Source organism: Pan paniscus, chromosome 10, assembly GCF_029289425.2.
Source record: "Pan paniscus chromosome 10, NHGRI_mPanPan1-v2.0_pri, whole genome shotgun sequence".
Classification (NCBI taxonomy): Eukaryota; Metazoa; Chordata; class Mammalia; order Primates; family Hominidae; genus Pan; species Pan paniscus.
The window spans coordinates 136,675,461-136,698,019 of record NC_073259.2 but is presented as its reverse complement, the minus strand read 5'-3'; the positions used below and the strand labels follow the sequence as shown (position 1 = coordinate 136,698,019).

The following is a 22,559-nucleotide window of genomic DNA, read 5'->3' as shown; positions in this document are numbered from 1 at the left end:
CACGAGAATCACTTGAACCCAGGAGGCGGAGGTTGCAGTGAGCCGAGATCACACCACTGCACTCCAGTCTGGGTGACAGAGTGAGACTCCATCTCAAAAATAAAAATAAAAATAAAAATGTTCAGCACAGGCCAGGCGCAGTGGCTCATGCATATAATCCCACATTTTGGGAGGCTGAGGTGGGCAGATCACCTGAGGTCAGGAGTTCGAGACCAGCCTGGTCAACATGGTGAAACCCTGTGTCTCTGCTAAAAACACAAAACATTAGCTGGGCGTGGTGGTGAGCGCCTGTAATCCCAGCTACTTGGGAGGCTGAGACACGAGAATTGCTTGAACCTGGGAGGCGAAGGTTGCAGTGAACCGAGATCGCACCACTGCACTCCAGCCTGGGTAACAGAGCGAGACTCTGTCTCATAAAAAAAAAAAAAAAAAAAAAAAAAAAAGAAATGCAGTTACCAAAATTCAAAATAACTTCAGGTACTGTAGTACATGTGTTTCTTTATTACTGAATTAAGTAATAAGATGTAGTGCTTTACTTTCAAAGCAGTGAAGAATATAGAAGGTATTTCATGACATCTGTATCAACTGCATATGCTATGACGTGGAAATGTGTGAGTTTGGTGGCAGCTGCTAATGCTTTTGGGGCTATGATCTGTGTTCACAATGGTTGTGTCCCCCAGATTCATATGCTGAAATGCCAAGCCCCAAGGTGATGGGTTAGGAGGTGGGGCCTTTGGGAGGTGATGAGGTCACGCAGGTGAAGTCCTTATGAATGGGACCAGTGTCTGATATGGTTTGGCTGTGTCCCCACCCAAATCTCATCTTGAATTGTAGTTCCCATAATTCGTACATGTTGTGGGAGAGGCCCAGTGGGAAATAACTGAATCATGGGGGCAGTTTCCCCTATGCTGTTCTCATGGTCATGAATAAGTCTCAGGAGATCTGTTGGTTTTATAAGGGGTTTCCCCTTTCACTTGGTTCGAAATTCTCTTTGCCTGCCACCATCCATGTAAGATGTGACTTGCTCCTCCTTGCCTTCCACCATGATTGTGAGGCCTCCCCAGCAATGTGGAACTGTAAGTCCATTAAACCTCTTTTTCTTCCCATATTTGGGTATGTCTTTATCAGCAGCATGAAAATGGACTAATACAGTGTCCTTATAAAAGAGACTTCAGAGAGCTCATTTGCCCATTCCACCACGTGGGGACACAGTGAGAAGCCACTGTCTATGCACCAGGAGGCAAGTCCTCACCAGACACTGAACCTGCTGATCTTGAACTTCCAGCCCCCAGAACCATAAGCAGTAAATGTCCACTATTTATAAACCATGCTGTTTATGGCATTTTGTTATAGCAGCTGGAATGGACTATGATAGGAAGAAAATGCTCAGTTTCAGTTAGAGGTTAAGTGGAAATGCAGGTGTAACTTTCCCATTCAAGTTCAGAGAGCCGTGTGGATTCTCTGGGGGTTTCTCCACCTCAGGACCCCTGCAGGGTGGCTGCAATGCTGCTGCAGCTTTAGGGCACAATCTCCCATTGGCACAAGCATACGGTCACCCCCCTCCCTCGCTAGTTTCTCTCGGGACTGTGTTTCTTACATTCCAGCGGGAGGGCTCATCATTGAGAGAGTGAGCTGGCAGGTGGCATCACTCTTCACATGAGGGTGGCACTGGGTTTACAGGGCTCTATGGACAGATTTCACTGAGAGTGCTACCTCCCCGACTCAGTAGGATTCTAACCGGCACATGGATGAACATTCTGTAGTAACAGTCAGGTTTCTAGTGTAAAGTGATTTATGAACTACTGTTTGAATACCCACAAATAATATCTGAATACTTTTATTCTTATTAATAAATATAAGTAGAAGTGTAACCTGAAGCTTATTTAAGCTAAAATAACTAGCATTTCCTGAAGACTTACTAAGTGCCAAGCAAAGGTTTCTGAGTACAGTTAGTTCTCGAAACAGGCCCATGAGTTGGGGGTCATTTTCATTCCTTTTTTTTTTTTTTTTTTTTGAGATAGAGTCTCACTCTATCACCCAGGTTGGAGTGCAATGGCACGATCTCGGCTCACTGCAACCTCTGCCTCCCAGGTTCAAGCGATTCTCCTGCCTCAGCCTCCCGAGTAGCTGAGATTACAGGTGCCTGACATCACACCCGGCTAATTTTTTGTATTTTTAGTAGAGATGGGGTTTCACCATGTTGCCCAGACTGGTTTCGAACTCCTGAGCTCAGGCAATCCGCCTGCCTTGGCCTCCCAAAGTGCTGGGATTACAGGTGTGAGCCACTGCACCCGGCTGAAGTTATATCATCTTATCATCTTTAAAATTAGAACATAGCTTTACTTTTTTTTTTTGGCAGGTTTCATTTTTTAAAAATTATATATATATATAAAATTATACTTTATACTTTAAGTTCTAGGGTACATGTGCACAACGTGCAGGTTTGTTACATATACATGCATGTGCCAGAACATAGCTTTACTTTCTAAATAAAGCAAGTCCCATAATGAAAGCCTAAACTTGGAAAGGCCAGTGCTAGCCCTCAGTCCCCCACTTTCCTTTTACTGATGGGGAAACCAAAGTTCAGATAATGATGATGCTACTAAAGACAGCAATGATTCCTCAAAGTTTTTGATTGTTGACTCGGGCAGGCAGTGGGTATGGTATCATTTATTGGAGAATTAATCAGTGACCCTGCAAACATCGCTACCAAGGCAGAACAGCTTCATATGCATCAGAGATTTACTTTTTAGGCAAAAATCTGGGCCAGTTAGTTGGAGGGGAGGGACATTTTTAAACCTAATCCCAAAGCAAATCTCCAGCTGTGACAAGAAAATACTTATTCTGTCCATATAGTTATTTTTCAACTGAGCAAATATTTTTCAATTGCCCTAGAGCATCCAACCCATCCTTAAAATTCTCTTAGAGAGTTACAAATAGAAACATTTTGAAGTTGGAATAGGAAAGTGGAGATCAGGACGAGATGTTTTTCAAAAACAATAAAACATTATTTTTCCATTGTCTCTTTAAAAGCAATATTCTCCAATCCCTGTCAAAGGAGATCTCCCCCACATCCTACGACACGCCTGCCTCCGCCCTTCTTGAACACAGAAGATATTGCTAACATGCTTCCCCACGGACCCCAGAGCAGAGTGAAGCCATCCATCACCTGCAGATTGACGTGCAGATCCGATAGCATCTCTGCAGTGCCATGGGCCTGTTCATGCACGTCCGGGTCTCTGAATTTAACAAGGGCAGAGGATGCAGGAAAACAACCATAGGATGCTCCCAGGTGGGAAAATCCAGTGACAACCACTGGGGTCAAGATACCCCAACAGGATGTCTTAACTGCTCCCTTCCATTTTGACTGTCTATGAAGAGAAGAAAGACCACCCTGGTAATGTTTCCTGGTTACATATATATATATATATATTTTTTTTTTTTTTTTTTTTTTTTGAGACAAAGTCTCACTCTGTCACCCAGGCTAGAGTGCAGTGGTACCATCTTGGCTCAGTGCAACCTCCGCCTCCCAAGCTCAAGTGATTCTCCTGCCTCAGCCTCCCGAGTAGCTGGGAATACAGGCACGTGCTGCCATGTCTGGCTAATTTTAGTATTTTTAGTAGAGATGGGGTTTCACCATGTTGGCCAGGCTGGTCTTGAACTCCTGACCTCAGTTGATTCGCCCACCTCAGCTTCCCAAAGTGCTGGGATTATAGGTGTAAGCCACCATGCCCAGCCCATATACATATATATTTTGAGGATAATGGTGTGTTCTCAGCCAAAGAGAGTCTAGAGGGAGCATGCAGCATTTAGCTCTCAGGTATCACTCAGAGTCGTGGCTGGAACAGACAGCCTGCTCAGGGTGGTTTAACTGGAGGGAGTGTTGTAAAGGCTGAGCCATAGAGCTGTGGGCATAACGGAGGGAAAGAGCCAGGGATGGTGCAGCACCCCACGCTAGTCCCAGCTGGGAGCTGTTTCTACCCCAAGGCCTAGGGGCAGGGCAAGGCAGTTGAGATGCTGGAGCCCAGGGAGAGGAGAACCACAGAAAACAGACTTCCCAGTGGGACAGGTGTGTGGGCGTGGAGGACCACACGCCTGCAAGACACACATCAGGCCGGGCAGATGAGGATGCATTGTGTCCCAGGGCTCCCGAAACAGTACCACGGATGGGGGATGAAACAACAGACACTGATTCTCTCATAGTTCCTCAGGCTGAAAGTCCGAAATCAAGGTGTCAGCTGCAACACAATCCCTCTGAAGGCTCTAGAGAGAACCGTCCTTGCCTCTCTCCTAGGCTTGGCATGTTGCCAGCTAGTCTTTGCTTCCCTTGGCTACGGGGTGCTATCGGAAGCAACAGTCTTTGCCACCATCCTCACATGGCCCTCTTCTTGTATCCTCCATGTTCAAATCTCTGTCTCCTTGTAAGTACACCAGTCATTGCATTTGGACTCCACTCAAATCCAGCATGATCTCCTCTCAACTTCAGTACATCCACAAAGACCTTACTTCCAAATAAGGTCACATTCACTGGCTCCAGGAGTTAGGACTTCAACCTGCTTTCTTGGGAGGGTGGGCATAATTCAACCCATTCCCTCCAGTTCTCTCTGGTGCCTCCCACTGGTTAAAGCCCTCCAGAAGCCAGAGGGCAAGGGAGCCTGGGGGCTGTAGTTCACATGGGCCAGCCCCCAGGGCCCAGAGCAGAGCCGAGAAGGGTCTGGAAGGGCAAACCAGTCACGGGAGAAGGCCCCGCTGCCATCTCCTTCTTGATCATCCTTTCTAGTGGCGTGCTTCATCCAGGGTCTCCAAGGATCTCTCAAGCCCTAATGAATCTCCATGACACCCCAGAGAGGTGAGAATTAGATAATCATTTTGCAGATGCAAGAATAAGTAGCAATCTCTCCTTTAAACAGCCCTACTGATTGCCACTTTATTTTTAATTTGATTTTATGCAGAGAGATAGGAACATGTTCTAGGAATTTTGAAAGCTCTGTGTAAGAAAAAAAAAACCCAAGTTACTGTCATGTTTTAGGGGTCAAGGAAAATGATTTCATAATGAGTTTGCAAAGGATGAAAAATGGCAATGATTTGAAACTTTTCAAAATTCCAGGTAAATCTCACCACTTCTCAGGAAATTTAATTTCAGACTAAATATATCAGTCCCGGGGGCAAAGAACTTCTTCCTACACTGCCAAAATTAGTGGTTACTGCCTTCTCTAGAGTTTTTTGCCTAAAATTTAGTTTCTTTGTTTTTTGTTTTGTTTTAATTTCAAATAAGCAGTAGGAAGAAAGTCCATGATGCTAACAGAGCTAGAAATCAGTTAGACCCCATCCCCTTACCCCTCCTTGATTTGTCTGACAGCAGCGTCTGATCACTATCTGGACCTCACCTTAGGAAGTATCTACCTGTTTGCTGTCTGTCGCTCCACTAGAGTATACCTGCAGGAAGGCAAACTTTGTCTGTTGACTGCTGTCCTCTGAGGATATGCAGCAATGAATATCTGCAGAGCTTAGTGTAATGCAGTGGCACCATCACGGCTCACTGCAGCCTCCAACTCCTGGGCTTAAGCGATCCTCCCACCTCAGCCTCCCCAGGAGCTGGGACTACAGGTGTGTGCTACCGCACCTGGCTAATTTTGGTATTTTTTTGTAGAAATGAGTTCTCACTATGTTACCCAAGCTGGTCTTGAACTCTTGGACTCAAGCAATCCTCTTGCCTTGGCCTCCCAAAGTCCTGGGATTATAGGTGTGAGCCATCGCGCCTGGCCTTGTCCATTTATTCTTAAAAAGAGACCAGCACCCCAGCCACTCACATACAGAAACTATCACTTGGAAATCTGTGCCTGGTCTCTGCTCATGTGGCCTCAACTTGGGACATGAACCCTTTTTTCTTACATTGAAGAAGAACTGAACTGCCAACATTTTTGTTGTCCCAAATGCTCCTTCCTCTGTAGTTCTGAAAGCTTTATGTACGAAAGTGGCCTTGGTCCTCCCATTCAGATACCTCTCTCACCCCATCCCCCAAGCCTAACACTGGCACAGTGGGGACAGCGCAGGGAGGACGGGATTAGGGAGAGGTGGGTGCTGGCAGGAGGGTCGTGGAGCTGACTTGGAGCTTTCCTGCCCTCACAAGGCAAGAGGCTCATTGTCAACAAGCCTGGAGGCAGGACGAGCAAAACGGTGGCCTTTGGAATCAGTCCTCTCCAAACAGAAGAGTGCCCAGGGACCAGCAAGTGAGATTCAGGTGGCTTCCACCTGCAGGGTCTGCTCTGGGGAGAGTCGAGAGCACGTCTCCCTGCTTTTCCCATTGCATTTACTCAGGGGGAGTCAGAGGCAGTAGGTGACGGGGAATGCTGTGGCTGAATCCTCCCATCCATGGCTCTCTCCTTGGATTTAAAAAGGAGCTTCAGAAGGCTTGATTTTAAGGCAAGAACTTCCCCAGTGAGGCAGATTTTCCATCTGTTAATCCCCTGTTTCACCTTTCTGAAGTTTGTTTTCTTTAAAACGATCAACAAATTGGAAAATATGCTTAATTGTTTCAAAGATCTAACCAGCTGTCTCACTGGCTGCTAACAGACAACACAGGATTTGCTTTTTGCTCAGTAATTTTTTTTAAATTTCTCATCTTCTAGTCAAAGCTGCAGTTTTATTAGCTAGTTACTTCCAATAAAAGTTTATTTTTTGCGTGGTTATAAATGTCCTAAAGCTTATTCTGAACCAAAACTTTGAACATACAGAAAATAGGAGAATAGAAGTCCCTCTAAATTGCCTCATCTATTTTCTAATTTTCCACGTTGCTTTGCATAGCTGAGGTCAAGTTGTACATCCCAGGGGATGCAAAACAGTGATACTGCATGTATTAGTCTGTTTTCACACTGCTGATAAAGACATACCTGAGACTGGGTAATTTATAAAGGAAAATAGATAATGGACTCACCATTCCGTGTGGCTGGGGAGGTCTCACAATCATGGCAGAAGGCAAAAAGCATGTCTTACATGGCGACGGGAAGAGAGAATGAGAGCGAAGTGAAAGGCGAAACCCCTTATAAAAGCACTAGATCTTTTGAGACTTATTCACATTCATGAGAACAGTATGGTGAAAACTGCCTCCATGATTCAGTTTTCTCCCATCGAGTCCCTCCCACAACATGTGGGAATTATGGGAGCTACAATTCAAGATGAGATTTGGGTGGGGACACAGCCAAACCATATCACCTCACGAGCACCCAAATGCAGTGTTCAGAGCCCAGAGCTCTGTGCTGGTGCTGCAAAGATGTTTGTTTATCAACGAACTTTTGAATAAAGCTTGTTTGAATTCACATGCATTTACTTGCAAACAAAAGGATCCTGACAAGAGTACAGACATTAGTAATCACTTCACTTTACCTTAAAGGCATTATGAAAACACAACAGCCACAAGAATAACAATACATCCATCCAAGGAAGACCTGTGCTCCCTTGAAAAGGACCATTATAATATCTCACACTCTTAAGATGGCTTTTCCTTTTCAAAGTATTTGAATGTCTTATCCTTCTGAAATAGATCGAAACTGAGCACTTGTAATCCAGAGCTGATGTTGGTGTGTGCTCTAGGACACAGGTCTGCAAATTTTCTCTCTAAAGGGCCAGATAGTAAATATTTCAGAGTTTATGAGCCAACAGGCAGAACTGAGCATATGAAGTAGCTAGACAGGACCATTAAAAAATGTAGATATTTAAAAATGTTAAAACCATTCTTAGCTTGCATGGTGTACAAAACCGGGCAGCAGACTGGATGTGGCCCATGGCTTGTTGTTTGTTGACCCCTGTTCTAGGACATAAAAAGTCAAAAGGAATCATTCTCTAACTTCCAAGTGTTTACAGATCTTTATGGTAGATGATACCTTCTGGGGTGGACATCTGCTGTTTTGTCTGACCAGCATCTGTTCCCTGTTTCAGTGAAAGCCAAATTTTTCCATGATGCACAGGCTCTTGGTCTCATTCCACACTTGCCCCACCTGAGGCTACACCTGCCCTACCTGATTCCACACCTGTCCCACCTGACTCTACACCTGCCCCACCTGATTCCACACCTGCCCCATCTGATTCCACACCTGTCCCACCTGACTCTGCATCTGCCCCACTGGATTTCACACCTGCCTCACCTGATGCTACACCTGTCCCACCTGCTGCTACACCTCCTTCACCTGATTCCACACCTGTCCCACCTGAGGCTACACCTGCCCCCCCGATTTCACACCTGCCCCACCTGATTCCACACCTGCCCCACCTGATGCCATGCCTCCCTCACCTGATTCTATACTTGCTTCACCTGATCCACACCTTCTCCACCTGATGCCACACCTGCCCACTTGGTTTCACACCTGTCCCACCTGCTGCTACACCTCCTTCACCTGATTCCGCACCTGCCCCAGGGTGATACATTCCCCAGGCCTGGCCAATCAGAGCAACACATCCTTTTGATTTCAGTGATTGGCTTCAAGTTGGGCTCACGACCCAAGCCAATCAGTTCCAATCAGTCCCTGTCCCAAAGGATTTGCTGGAGTGATTGGCAGTGAGGTTTCCACTCATTTCTTGCTGGACATGATGCTGTGAAGAAGCCAGCGTGGCATTGCCGGGGCCACCTTGTGACTAACAAAGAGGAAGGAGAGCTGAGAAAGGAAGAGAAGCCACTGTCCATACCACATCATTTGCACACGTGGGCCCCTCACACTCCAAGTGTGGTCTGCAGACCAGCCGCGCTGATGTGGCTTAGGAGCTTTGAAAAATAAGTACCCAACCCAGACCTCCTAAGTGAGGATGGGCATCTACTCAAAATGTTCCTGTGATCTGCATGCCCAATAATGTTTGAGAAACACTTTTCTAGACTTTTAAACATACATGAGCCAAGTTGAAGTTGGGTTGTGTTTGTAGCCTTTATAACTCAAAGAATCCTGAATAATCCATTTTCTTATAATCCTGATTAATCCATTTCTCATAACATGATTCACACAAGTAGCATGTTTGCTTACACGTTCTCATCAGTGTACACTACTAACAGTAATCTAAGAGTGGCCACATTGTGAGTCAGATAGAGGGTGCTGCACTACTCAAGCCCAATGTCACTCATCTACTTTCTACATTTCAGGTTGACCTCACAGCCCAGTGACAGCCTCTGAGAGTTCAATGCTGAGTGAGCTCCATCATCCTAAGGAAAGAGGAGATGAAGGGCGTCTATCTCAAGCATGGAGTGGGGAGCAAGAAGGAACCGAGTTTGCAGAAAGATGGCAAAGCTGACCATCCTTTTAGCTCAGGGGTTTCCAACCCTGGCTGCACACTGAAATCACCTGGGGAGCTTCTCAACATCACAGGTGCTCACTTCCACCTCCAGCAATGATTGTGACTTGCTGGACTAAACTTCATGACTAAAGTTGAGAAAGGCCAGGCTCATGAAAAGTAACAACTTCCAGGGTGAGGAAAGATGAGAAACTTTGAAAGTAAACACTCCATAAAATCATTGTAGCAAACATCCCATGACAGACAGGAAGGACACAGGATGCAATCAGGTGGCTGAATGCAGGAGCATCCAAGGTAACTCAGGACTCACCATAGCCAAGGGAACGATGCCCACCAGGTCCTTCTGGCTGACAAAGATCTCGGACACGGCGATGTCTGTGGTCCCCTTCCGTGGGTACTCCACCTGCCATGTGATGGGCTGAGTCCCTGAAAGGCTGCTGAAACTGGCTATTTCAAAGTTCATCTGCACAACCTCATTGAATAAACTGCTGCTCCTGGAAGAGAGAAAAGAAAATGGCTTCAAGCCAACTTTGTTCAAAGGACCCTTCTCTCCTCATAATAGTACTCAGAAGATAAAGACAAAGAAACACATCTCAGGGATGGCTCTAGGGTTTTGGTGGGGGATCCTGGGGCATGGAACGACCTACAAAGTGAGGACTGGCATCTGGGACAGAGAAGCACCCACAAGTTAAGGATATGGGCCAAGAATATTCAACAATGAGCAGTAACCTGTGTCTGTGTTGATGAGGCCTTGGAATGATTATTACCAGCTCTGCAGATGATGAGCTAAACTAGTTTATCTCACACCAGCAGTATGCACCTGAATGGCCTCTGTTGAGTTCTGTAGGTGTGGCAGATGCTATAGGCTGGGGTCCCCAACCCCTGGGCCATGAACCGGTACCAGTCCATGGCCTGTTAGGAATAGGGCTGCACAGCAGGAGGTGAGTGGTGGGTAAGCGAGCAAAGCTCCATCTCTATTTATAGCTACTCCCCATAGCTCACATTATCACCTGAGCTCCACCTCCTGTCAGATCAGTGGCAGCATTAGACTCTCATAGGGGCATGAACTGTATTGTGAACTGCACATGTAAGGGATCTAGGTTGTGTGCTCCTTATGAAAATCTAAGGCCTGATGATCTGTCACTGTCTTCCATCACTCCCAGAAGGGACAGTCTAGTTGCAGGAAAACAAACTCAGGGCTCCCACTGATTCTACATTACGGTGACTTATGTAATTAGTTCATTATTATTCAATATTCATTATTCATTATCATTACAATGTAATAATAATAGAAATAAACTGCACAATAAAGGTAATGTACTTGAATCATCTCAAAACCATCCTTCCCCCACCACCGCCATCTGTGGAAAAATTGTCTTCCATGAAACTGGTCCCTGGTGCCAAAAAGGTCAGGGACCACTGCTGTAGGCCACTCACTCAATAGCACCTTCAACCCCCTCTGCTTGTCCTCCTCTGCTGTAGGGGCTGAGAGGCCTAAACTACATTCTCAGGACCCCTTGCTGCTAGATGCAAGATTGAAGCAGAGTTTGCTCCAGTTGGACCCACTCATTTGGGACGTAGAGGAAGAAGTGGGTTCTAGAGCAGCAGCCAGGAAGGCAGTTGGGGTTTTCTGGTGAGCACAGTGGCCCTGGTTCTCCTGGGGCAGCTGTGCGGTGCCCCTGGCATCCAGGCCCTCACATCATCATGCCAAGGGGTGACAGTGGTGTTTCCACCACAATAGTCCTCTGCAGAGGTTGGACCTTTTTCGTCTGTGTTATCACTGGCTGCCCTGTCCCTGGCTGTGTAGTAAATACATTCAATTCAGTGGTTCTCCTAGAGATTGTGTGAATTGCCTAGTATCCTTTAATGACATCTCTTCTGTTCAGAGGGGCTACTTAGCTAAAGGAACTCTTTGTCTGCAACTAAGAATTCTGACCAATTCCATGCATTTGAGATGTATGTATTTTGGGAAGTACCGTTGGTCCAAACTTTTTCATTTTTTAGATGATAAAATTAAAGCCAATAAAGGAAAGATGGCTTGCCCACAACCACATATCTGGCTAGTGCAGAGTTAACATAAAATGTAGCATCTCCTGTTTCCAAGTCCAATGCTCTTTACAGATCCTTGCCTAAGACAGCTGGTGGTCAAATATGACATCACAAGGCTCCAACAGTTTTTTTTTTATTTATTTGTTTGTTTGTTTCCTTAGGGCAGGAGACAGCAAACTGTGTCCTGTGAACCAAATGCAGCCAGCTGCCTATTTTTGTGAGTAACACTTTACTGGAGCACAGCCTTGGATATTTGTTTACATTTTCCTGTGGTTGCTTTCGTGTTATAAGAACATGGTTGAGTAATTGCATCAGTCAATGTAGAGCCTGCAAAACCTAAAATATTTCTTATCCAAATCCTTACAGAAAACTTTTGCCAGTATTGGCTAGAGAAGGTCAGAGAAGGGGAAGTTGGCCGAGCTTTGTAGAGCTGTTGATCAATAGAACCGCTGTTGGTGGAAACAAGAAGGAAGAGCATGGAAGGCATCACGCTGGGTTTGTAGGGGGGCCAGGGTTCTGGTGAGCCTTGGCATCCAGCCTGAGGTGTCTCCAGTGCCCTCTGCCGATATGCTAAGGATGGCGCTAAGTGGCGGGTCAGTGGTCAGCAAGACCTCAGGCTGCCATCTCCTGGAAGGCTACATGTTTGCAGATGAATTAAAGGAGATTTTCCATGGCATATCAAGAAAGAAACACCAAATATGCTTAAAAACTGCATCTCAAACATGTGCCAACATGAAGAGTAGCAGTGAAACACTTTCCTTTGCTGGGGCACTAATATCGAGTGCACCATTCCATCTTCAGGGCTTGATTGACAGCCAGAGCGCTAACTCTCCACCACATCACCCTCAGTCCTGCTCAGTGGCTGGGGAAGGATATAACGGGAAGGTTACTGCACCAAACAAAGCACTGGGTTTTGTGAATCTTCCTTAAGTTCACAGGGCCGGGAACAGGGCCCACAGAATCATGATTTATGAGATGCTAGAGATTCCTCTGGGAGGGAAAAGAAATCTAAGGTCTTGACCATCAAGCTAGGGGCTGCAAATCTCAAGCATGAATTGCTAGTCTTTAAAAATGAGGGAGAGATATCTTGAGTCTAGAGTGTTTCCAAACTAAGAGATGTGTTCTTGGTCCAGCAACTGAGGCCCACAGGTGGTTCTTGACCACCAGCTGTCTTAGGCGAGGATCTGTAAAGAGCATTGGACTGGGAAACAGGAGATGCTACATTTTATGTTGACTCTGCACTACTCAACATCCAGCAGATCCTCTCTCACTGCTGGCCTGCAGACAATCTTGCATTCTAGGGAGTTGCATCTCGTCTTCTTAGCAAGCATGTCTGGACCTGATTGTCCTTATCTGCCACTGGTTACTGGTACTGCTGCTGTCCAGGAGCTGCATGGCTACTTGACTGACTCTACTCAGCAAGTAATTCACTTCCCTTAGTATTGGATGTGGCAACCATCCAAATGTCCAAAGACCCCCTTTCAGTCCCAAATGGATGCCTATACTGGCACAGAACCACAGAGGTTGCAATGAGCTTTCAGCCTGCACTTCTCTTCACTCTCTTACAAAGTTGTGTGAACATTGCAACCACTCACATCATCTCTCCGAGACTCAGAGGCACCATCTAGAAGACTGAAATAATGACATTCCCATTGTGCAGGGAGGAAAGAGGCATGAAAAAGAAGCCAGCACAACTTCTCATGCTCCAGCCGCAGCCTCCTCCACTGCAATTCTGCTAACGAAGGGCATTAAGAAAGGCATAGTCATGGAAAAGGGAAAAGAGAAGGGGTATTTTTCCTTTTGGCTTGAAAGACATTGTTATGTGATTTTTGTGAGCAGTGAGGTGACCTCCTGAAAGCGTTTTGTTGTAGTTGGCGTAAGAATAAAAATAACACGTGACTGTTAACAATATACTCACTATGTGCCAGGCACTGGACCAGGTTCCATGCAGACCTTATTCCAAATCCCAATACAAACCCTGAGGTGGTGATTAAGGTTCTCATTTTGCACCAGTGTCAGAGCAGACACTTTTGAACCTCTGCAGCCAGAAAGTGTGTTTGCATCAACTTGCTCTTCAACCACAGATAGAAGGCAGCAACTCAGCAGGATCCTGTTTGGAACATTCTGTAGCTCCCCACTCAGATGCCCATCACTTGTGAGCCAACTCAACCTAATCTTGGTTTCAGAATGGAAAAAAAAAAATACAAGTTTCACAACTGGATGAAAACTCCAGCTTTCCGGCAGCTGCACAGAATTCTAGGTCAGGGTGACATCAGGGCAAGCTCTCTGGTGCACTGGGGGGCAGGGGCCTGGCTAGAACACCGACATCCGTCTTTCAGGGAGTTGGAGATCTCAGACAAAAGGAAGAAGAGATAGTTCTATGTCCACCGGGACCCTGCGAATGTGTGTGATAGAGCAAAGGTCAGACCAGACTGACCCGACAGAGAAATGAGCCCCCGGGAGGCCTTAGGATTCAACGTTCTGACACAAGACAAAGAATTCCTCTGGGAAGATACAGAACCAATGCCCTTGTCTCTTTATTTTTGTGCATTCATATTCTTTCCTACCCCTTCTCCACCCCCACACAGCCTTTGTCTTCTTTGTCTCTAAAAAATGCATAGTATGATTGTCTAAGTTAAAGAAAATGCAACCCTATTTTGAAACTTGACCCTTTCGTGGAGATGAGTCATTGGGCGATTTGGTGTCGCTGGTTCCGCTCTGTTCATTTTAAGGGAGCATCTCCACTTTGTCCTTGCTGACTGATGGGATGGCTGGCCAGTGGTACTAGAGAGCAGAAGATGTTCCTAGAGAAGCTGGGAATCTAGGCTTTTTTTTTCTCTAAAATCTCTGGATTTTAAATTATAAGAACCTTCACTTTTTAGCTATAGCGTAGCTCAGACAACATCTCTGCTGACTCTCAGTTTCCTGTCTCTGGCTTAGAAGGTTTCCCTCCAGTATCTACATATTCTGGCAAAAGCATTTGATAGTTTGCTGTGACCTGAGGTGGAAGATGCCTTCCCAAAAATGATGCATGTGGTGATTCTCCAACTGCAGTGCCCAGGATCCTTGGCGCTCCAAGGGGTGAGACAGCAGTGGGCATGGGGCTGGAGCCAGTCCCTAACCCCGCTCCCGCCCCCGACATATTCCTGTTGCAATGAGAGCACCTCCAATCGGATGTGTTGTCAACATTAGGCCTCCAACAAGCCTTTCATTCAAATAATGAAAGAGAAAAGAAGAAATGAAACAATAAATGAAACGAAGAAGAGAGGAGAGAAGGAAGGAAAAAAGTGAGAGAGGGAAGGAGAGAGGAAGAAAGTTAGCAGTTTGAACCAAGGCAAAAATCCATGGCCCTTTAAGGGGAGCACACACATGTCAGGAATCACGTTGTGGGCTTCAAACGGACTTCCTGACTCACAGCCTGGCTTCCCCAGGTACTGGCTGGATGGCTGAACAACTCTGCCTCATTTTCTCTATTTGCAAAATGGGGATGTTAATCCCTCTCATTTTGGAGTTGATATGAATGAACAAGTCAAAGTGCTCAGAACGGAACTTGATGCCAGCAAGCATCAATAATTGGAAGCTGTTTCTTGTTTTTAGCAGGACTTGACATCACATTCAGGCTCAGTGGCTTTAGGGTTGGCTGCCTAAAGCCACCATTCAGGCACACTTTTGAAGGCTGGTTCAGGAGCTTCCTGAGAACGAACCACAGTGGAGGGGCAGGCTCTCAGCCATTCACTGTGAACTGGGACTCATTAAGATTTGTAGACAGTGCATTTCCTGAGTGCCTGCCTCTGTAGACACAATGCCATAATGCACGTTGTACTGGCAGATAGAGACTAAAAAAATAAGAAATCTTTTCTTCTTTCAATTCTTCTGTGGTCAGTGCCTTTCCGCTGACTCTAATCAGACTGAAATATTTGCTAAGCTTTGCCTTGAAGGGACCAAGAGTCTTTCACATCAGCTCATATGGGGCTTGTGATGTTGTTGGAGTAATAAAGAGAGGAATTTAAACACTTAAGTGACTCCAGAGAGCACCCAAGAACTATCACTTGATAAATCAATAGTGTAGATTTCTTGCGGTAACTCTTGAACTAAATTTTCAAAATTGGCTTAAAAAGCTCTTACTCAAAAGCAAATAAATTCTCCCAACAGTCACAATAAAGTTTGGACCACTGGAAACCTAATTTACCAAACCTCTTAGCTGTCAGACTCTATTTGGTAAGAAAATTGAGTCTGGGGGTGAGTTAAAAGCCAAAAGGGCTTTACCTCCCTACTACAGGGAGTCAGGGATTTTAGCTCCAAAGTTGGTTGACAGCTTAGTGCCTGCAGGAAGAAAAGAGACTAACCAAATAAAGAAAATCAGCCTTCTCATAGGGAAGCCGCTTCAGGAGAAGAGAATCACTCGATCCAGGCTTGGCTTTATTTCATTCTACCTCATGAGTATTTCATGAAGGCAAGGACACTTGCTTCCTCACTGGAAAGGGCTTTCTTAGAAAGTCCCATTGACCCTAATGTCAATACTCACATCTGAGGGCTTTCTGGGATCTCTCCATGGTGCTGAGGCACATCCCTTGGTGGCACAAGTTGCAAGCAACAGAAAAGACCCTGCATTGATTGACAAGGAAAAGAGAATGGAACAAATGCCTCAAAATTACCAGGCTGACTGGAGAAATAGGCATGGGGCCTAGGTGGGAGCAAAGGAAGGCTACAAAGCTAGACCTTCAGATGCCAGTTCTAGAGAGGACAGTGCTGTCAAAACTTCCTCCTGTTCTTGAGGCTTTGCCTTAAGGATCCCTCATTCAAAGGTCTGAGTAAGGAGCTCTGATTGGCTGAGCTAAGCTAACACACCCAGATCCAATGCGCCAGGGGAATGAGAAAGAATCTGGCCTTTTACAGAGGAAGCCCCTCCTTTATCCATGCTCTCTGTACCTAGTTCAGGGTGTGGGATAACAGAGACAGGCAGCAGGGAGGAGCAAAGAGTATGAAGGTCACCCTATTTCCAAGCACCCTTGAATTACATTATGAGTTCAAATTTGAAAAGCCAAACAGGCTGTGCACGGTGGCTCATGCCTGTAATCCCAGCACTTTGTGAGGCCAAGGCAGGTGCATCACTTGAGCTCAGGAGTTTGAGACCAGCCTGGGCAACATGGCAAAACCCTGTCTCCACAAACAAACAAACAAAACAAAAACAAAAACTAAAAATGAGCCAGGGTGGTGGTGCAGTCTGTGGTGCCAGCTACTTGGGAGGCTGAGGTGGGAGGATCCCTTGAGCCTGGGGAGGTGAAGGTTATAGCAGGGTTGCAGGGAGGCGGGGGTTACAGTGTTGCAGGGAGGCAGGGGTTACAGTGTTGCAGGGAGGTGGGGGTAACTGTTGCAGGGAGGCGGGGGTAACAGTGTTGCAGGGAGGCGGGGGTTACAGTGTTGCAGGGAGGCGGGGGTTACAGTGTTGCAGGGAGGCGGGGGTTACAGTGTTGCAGGGAGGTGGAGGTTACAGTGCAGGGAGGCAGAGGTTACAGTATTGCAGTGAGCTGAGATCTGGCCACTGCACTGCAGCCTGGATGACAGAGTGAGACCTTGTCTCAAAATAAAAAAACTAAAAACCCAAACAAGCCACATTTCACTTCCCTCTACCCCATTCTCCAAAGCCTAAAAATTTACAGAAGCAGATAATGCATGAAAAGATGAAAAAAGAAAGAGTATTGCAAATCATATCCGTGCCAGTGAAACTGCTTAAAAGGTCTGCAATCCTTATGCAAGAAACCTGAGCCTCCCCCTCCTTTAAATCAGGGGCTCTCCATCCTGGCTGAATATTATAATTACGTGGGGAAATTAAAAGAAAAACTATCAATAGCTGTGTCTACCCTACACTAACAGAATCAGAATCTTGAGAGGTGACACTCAGACATTAGTAATTTTTAAACTTAAGTGATTTTAATGTGTTGTCAATGTGGAGAATTACTGCTGTACACAGAAGTGTTTTCTCTCTGTGATTAACAAGCTTTTCACTTTCTTTTTTTCTTTATTTCCTAATTTCTATGCACAGATATGGTTGGGTAGATCTTACAACTCCGGGTTCTGAACTGAACACATTTGGGTTTGAATTCTGACTTCACTATTTAGCAGAGGGGTAACTTGGGCAAATTACTTAACCCACTAGTTCTGAACCGTGGTGACACACAGATAATTCTGATGCCTGAGTCCCATCTCAGAGATCTTGCTTTCATTGGTCTGAAGTGGGTCCTGGCTGTTGGGAGTCTTAAGAGATCCCCAGGTGATTCTAATATGCAGGGATATTAACTTCACCTCTAGAAGAATCGGTTTTTGACCTGTAGTAAGCCAACCCTTGTGAGGCTGTTTGTTGCGAGGATAAATGGCACAGCACATGTGTAGAGCTTAATGCATGTGGTAGCGACTACCCACCAAGTGGAGGCTCTTAGCATTGCTACAATTATTTCTCCTGTTTAATAACCCAGAAAGACTTCAATGCATTTATCTTTCTAAGGCCATGTGTCCTAAGATTTGCTGAAGGTACCAGGTGAGTGATGAGACTTTATCCAAGCTCCCCAGGTCCTGATCTAAGTGATCTTTCCAGAATGACATTTGCATCCCTTCCTTCCCCTAAATATAGCTAGACCTGGCCCTGTTATTTATTTTCCTTGCTGCAGCATAGTGGGAGAGCGTGACCACAAGCTTTGGAGTCAATGCCCTGGGTATGAATCTCACACTTAATTATTTACTAGCCTTGAGACATTACTTCTGTGATTTATGCTCTCAAAACCACAGTTTCCTCATCTCCTTCCAGGGTGCTATGCATACTTAGAGAGAGAAATGTGCATACCTAACACGCCCGAAGAGTCGGGCACACAGGTGATGCTCCACAAATGGTAGCTCTTACTATGACATCAGTCGTCGTGTGAGGAGTAAACGCAGCTAAAATTTCCAGGAGTCATTCTTGAATGCTCTCTTTCTTTCACATGCCACACCTAGTCCAACGGGATTATCTTGAAAACACATCCCGAACCTGAGCACTTCCCACCACCTTCGTTACGACTGCTCCAGCCCAAGCAACCATCATCTCTTACCTGGCTCACTTCAATGCCTCCTAACTGGGATATGCCCATTTCGGCCCTAACCCCCTACTTCCCCTACCTCTCTCCTCAATGCAGCAACCAGAATAATTCTGCTGAGATGTGACTCGGGCCAGAGATTTCTCCGGCCTAAACCTCCAAGGGCTTCCCCATCTCACTTGGCTTAAGCTCAAGTCCTCACCAGGGCTTCTGAGGCTGAGCCTAACTGGTGCCACCCACCCTCACCCCTGGGACTCTCCTACCCCTCCCATTGCTCATTCTCCTCCAGCCCCACTGGCCTCCTGGAAGCTTTCAAACACTCCAGGAACATTCCTGCTTTAGGATCATTGCACTTTGCTCCTTCCTCTGCCTGGAATAATCTTTGGTCACACATCCGGAGGCTTTCTCAACCTCCTTTAGGTCTCAGCTCACATGAACCCTCCCATATCACCCTCTCACCTACACCTCCTGCCTCCTCTTCTACTTCTGGCCTTTTCTACAGCACTCATCACCCTCCGACCTGTCCTGTATCTTCCTTATTCATCGTATTTGTTGACTTCTTCCAGCTCCTCTTATCTAAAATGTAAGCCCCGTGAAAGGGTTTTAAAAACTTGCTTTGTTTACTGGTGAGCCCCAGCAATAACAGGACTTCATATCCATAAAATGCATTTTAAAAATTCTAGAAAAGATCTACTCTCTGAAAAGCTTGTCAATATACAAGAGAGGCCCCTGGAACCGAGACCTGCCCCTTTGATAAGTCGCTTGGCATGAGGGCAAGAGAGGCAGAGAGGTGTGTCCATCTGTGGCAGAGTCCACAAACTCAAGCGCCTTTGGAAGCCAGGCAGGTAGAAAGCAGGTGATTGCACTGTCACACACAGGCCTTGACGGAGGCTGTGACACACTAGGGGCCCCTCTGCCACATTTAGGGGCAGCTGCACCACAGCCAGGTGCAAGTCTGGGCCCCTTGTTGCCAGAAGGTCTGTTTTCCAAGAATAAAACAGAAGTTTGGATTTTTAAAAAATGGGAAATCTCCCACTGCGTATATGTTGAAGCGAATCCAATTAAGAAAGGAGGCTGGGCAGCGAGGGAAATACAGGCAGGGGGAATAAAACTATGGATGAAACGAAGCCCTTAAGAGAGGAGAGAGACTATGGGAGCTTCCAGTTCTTCCCGGCCCCTCCTGTGTGAAAGCCCCAGGCGGTGGCTCCAGGGAACCCCTGGCCACACGGGGGAGGGGTCCGTTGTGCTCTTGAGAGCCTGATGGTTTTTATTTTCCATGCAGGATGCAACTTCCTGAAGCACAGCAGGTGCCCTGCATGGGCCTCGCATACCAGAAGTGTGTCATGTAGTCATTCTCCAGCAGCTGAAGCTTGAGCTAAATTAGGTCACACTTCAGGAAGTGCAGTTGCTGAGAAGGCCTCAGAGGTTTGGGTGTCTTGGCTTCACATAGCCCCCAGCCCAAGCAGGCTCCCGGTGCTCCACAGACATCACAGTGGGCTTCCTAGTGCTGCAATGGTGGGCCCTAGGCCAGCCCAAAGCGGGCATTGAGTCCAGCCCTTCAGATCCAATTAACATGCTGGACAGAGGGTTCTGCCAAAAAATGATGAATCTTTCAAAGTGATTCTCAGAGAAGAAGGAACTAGGGTGCATGGAGGCTCTAAAGACCCCCACAAATGACCTGAAAAGATCAAGGAACCTGACAATGACCCTTTCGCATCTCGCTCTCCAATGAGTATAAATTCTCCAGCGTGGGAAACCAACCTTGCTGCCCAGGACCTTATGAGACACCTGAAGCAATAAAAAGGGGAATGAGGGAAAACCCAGTGGTGCCTCACGCATGTAGCTGTCCTCTCCCACTTCCTTCTCCCCAGCCGATGCCTCAGGAGGTGGTTTGACGTGATGCCACTGAGGGTGTCGAAGGCTGTCACACCAGATCCGTAATGCACCCCCGTCCTCCTGCCCCACCTGGTCTCTGTGATGGTTAACTTTATGCATTACTTTGACAGAGCCATGGGATGCCCAGACATTTGGGCAAACATTATTCTGGGTGTATCTGCGAGGGTGTTTCTGGGAGAAATTAACACCTCAGCTGAGTGAAGCCCTTGGCCCCCCACAATGTGGGTGAATGTCATCCAATCAACTGAAAACCTGAACAGAACAAAAGGGCTGACTCTCCCCAGAGTAAGAGGGAATTCCTCCTGTCTGATTGCCTGGGACATCAGTTTTTTCCCTGCCTTTGGACTCAGAATGAAATATTGTCTCTCCTGGTCCTCACACCTTCAGAATGGAAGTACTTTGCTGGCTCTGCTGGGTCTTCAGCTTGACAACTGCAGTTTTCGGGACTTGCCAGCCTCTATAATTGCATGAGCCAACTCCTCGTTACCTATCTATGTATCTATGTATCTATCTATCTATCTATCATTTATCTGTCTATTCATCCATCCATCTACCTATCCATAATCTGTCATCTATGTATTATCCATCCATCCATCCATCCATCCATCCATCCATCCATCTATTCATCTATTATCTATGTGTCCATTTATTATCTATCCATCCGTCCATCCATCTACCCATCTATTATCTATGCATCCATGCATCCATCCATCCATTCAACCATCCATCCATCCATCCATTATCATCCATCTATCCATCATTTATCTAGCCATCTGTCTGTCTATCTATCCATCTATTATCCATCCATCCATCCATCTATCATCTATCTACTATCTCTTCATTATCTATCTATCCACCCATCCATTTATTATCTATCCCTCCATCCATTATCTACCTTCCATCTATTATTTATCTATCTAGCCATCTATCTATTATCTATCTACCCCTCTATGATCTATCTATCCATTTGTTTCATCTATCTATCTATTATCTATCTTCCATCCAATTTTTATCTATCTAGCCATCTATCTATCCCTCTATGATCTATCTATCCATTTGTATCATCTATCTATCCATCTATTATCTATCTATCTATCTATCTATCTATCTATCTATCTATCTTCCATCCATTATTTATCTATCTAGCCATCTATCTATCCCTCTATGATCTATCCATTTGTATCATCTATCTATCCATCTATTATCTATCTATCTATCTATCTATCTATCTATCTATCTATCTATCTATCTATCTATCTATCTTCCATCCATTATTTATCTATCTAGCCATCTATCTATCCCTCTATGATCTATCTATCCATTTGTATCATCTATCTATCCATCTATTATCCATCTATCTATCCATCCATCTTTCTATCCACACGTCCATCTATCCATCCATCCACTCATCCCATCTATCTACCAATCAATTAATCACTCTATCCATTCTATCTATCCTTCAATCCATCCATCCGATCTATTCATCAATCAATCTATCATATCTATCCATCCATCCAACGTATCCATAAATCTGTCTACCTAAATCTATATCTATGGACTCATCCACCCCGTTGGTTCTATGTCTCTGGGGAACCCTGACTCATACAAGCTCCTTGCTGGAAAGGCTTTGGATGGGAGAGGCAAATTCCACCAGGGAGAGGGACACAGAGGGAAAACCTGCACCTTCAACATTCTTTCTCGACACTCTCTTCTCTCTACACTTCCCCATTCCATAGCAGCTAATATGACCCTACTTCCACTCTGGCCAACCACAAGTGGGGTTCTTCCCTGTCCTGACCACAATCAGAGTCCTTTCCTTAAGGACATAGAATTCTTTGTTTCTAGCTTTGTTTCTCAGGGCCTCCAATTTGCCTCCTGCTGCTTGTGGACACTCTAGTTTGCACAGTTTTATATGATGCTATGAAATATTAACCAGGCAGTTTTCCTTACTGGTGGCTAACTGAGCTTCTTTACCGCACCCTGAGTCCTGGAAGGTAGTGAGGAGCCTGCTGTTGCCCTCAGAAAAGCCAGCACAGTGGAAGAAAAGAGATGTAACATTTAGGGCTCCTGAGTAAAAAAGTAAATATAAAAAGTAATCTGTAGACTGGCTCTAAGTGAAGAAAATATTCGGGAAGAATACTCACCAAGCCCTCCGCCCAGCATCCACTCCAGGCCAGACTAAACACAGGCATGGAGGGCCTGCTGGAGGGGAGAGGCGCAAGTGGGTGCAGGTCCTTTGGAGGGCTGAGCTCAGTCCTCACTTTGAGCCAGTTT

At 45.9% G+C, this 22,559-nt stretch overlaps 1 protein-coding gene across 1 annotated transcript in view; it reads right to left on the bottom strand.

Annotated features, from left to right (window-relative positions):
* The window catches only part of TMEM132C (transmembrane protein 132C), a 438,903-nt gene that overhangs the window by 79,886 nt on the left and 336,458 nt on the right, over positions 1 to 22,559 (bottom strand). Inside the window, exon 4 of the mRNA XM_034934833.4 lies at positions 9,584 to 9,767. Coding sequence (XP_034790724.2) covers positions 9,584 to 9,767 — 184 coding nt within the window. The remainder of the gene's footprint in view (positions 1 to 9,583; positions 9,768 to 22,559) is intronic.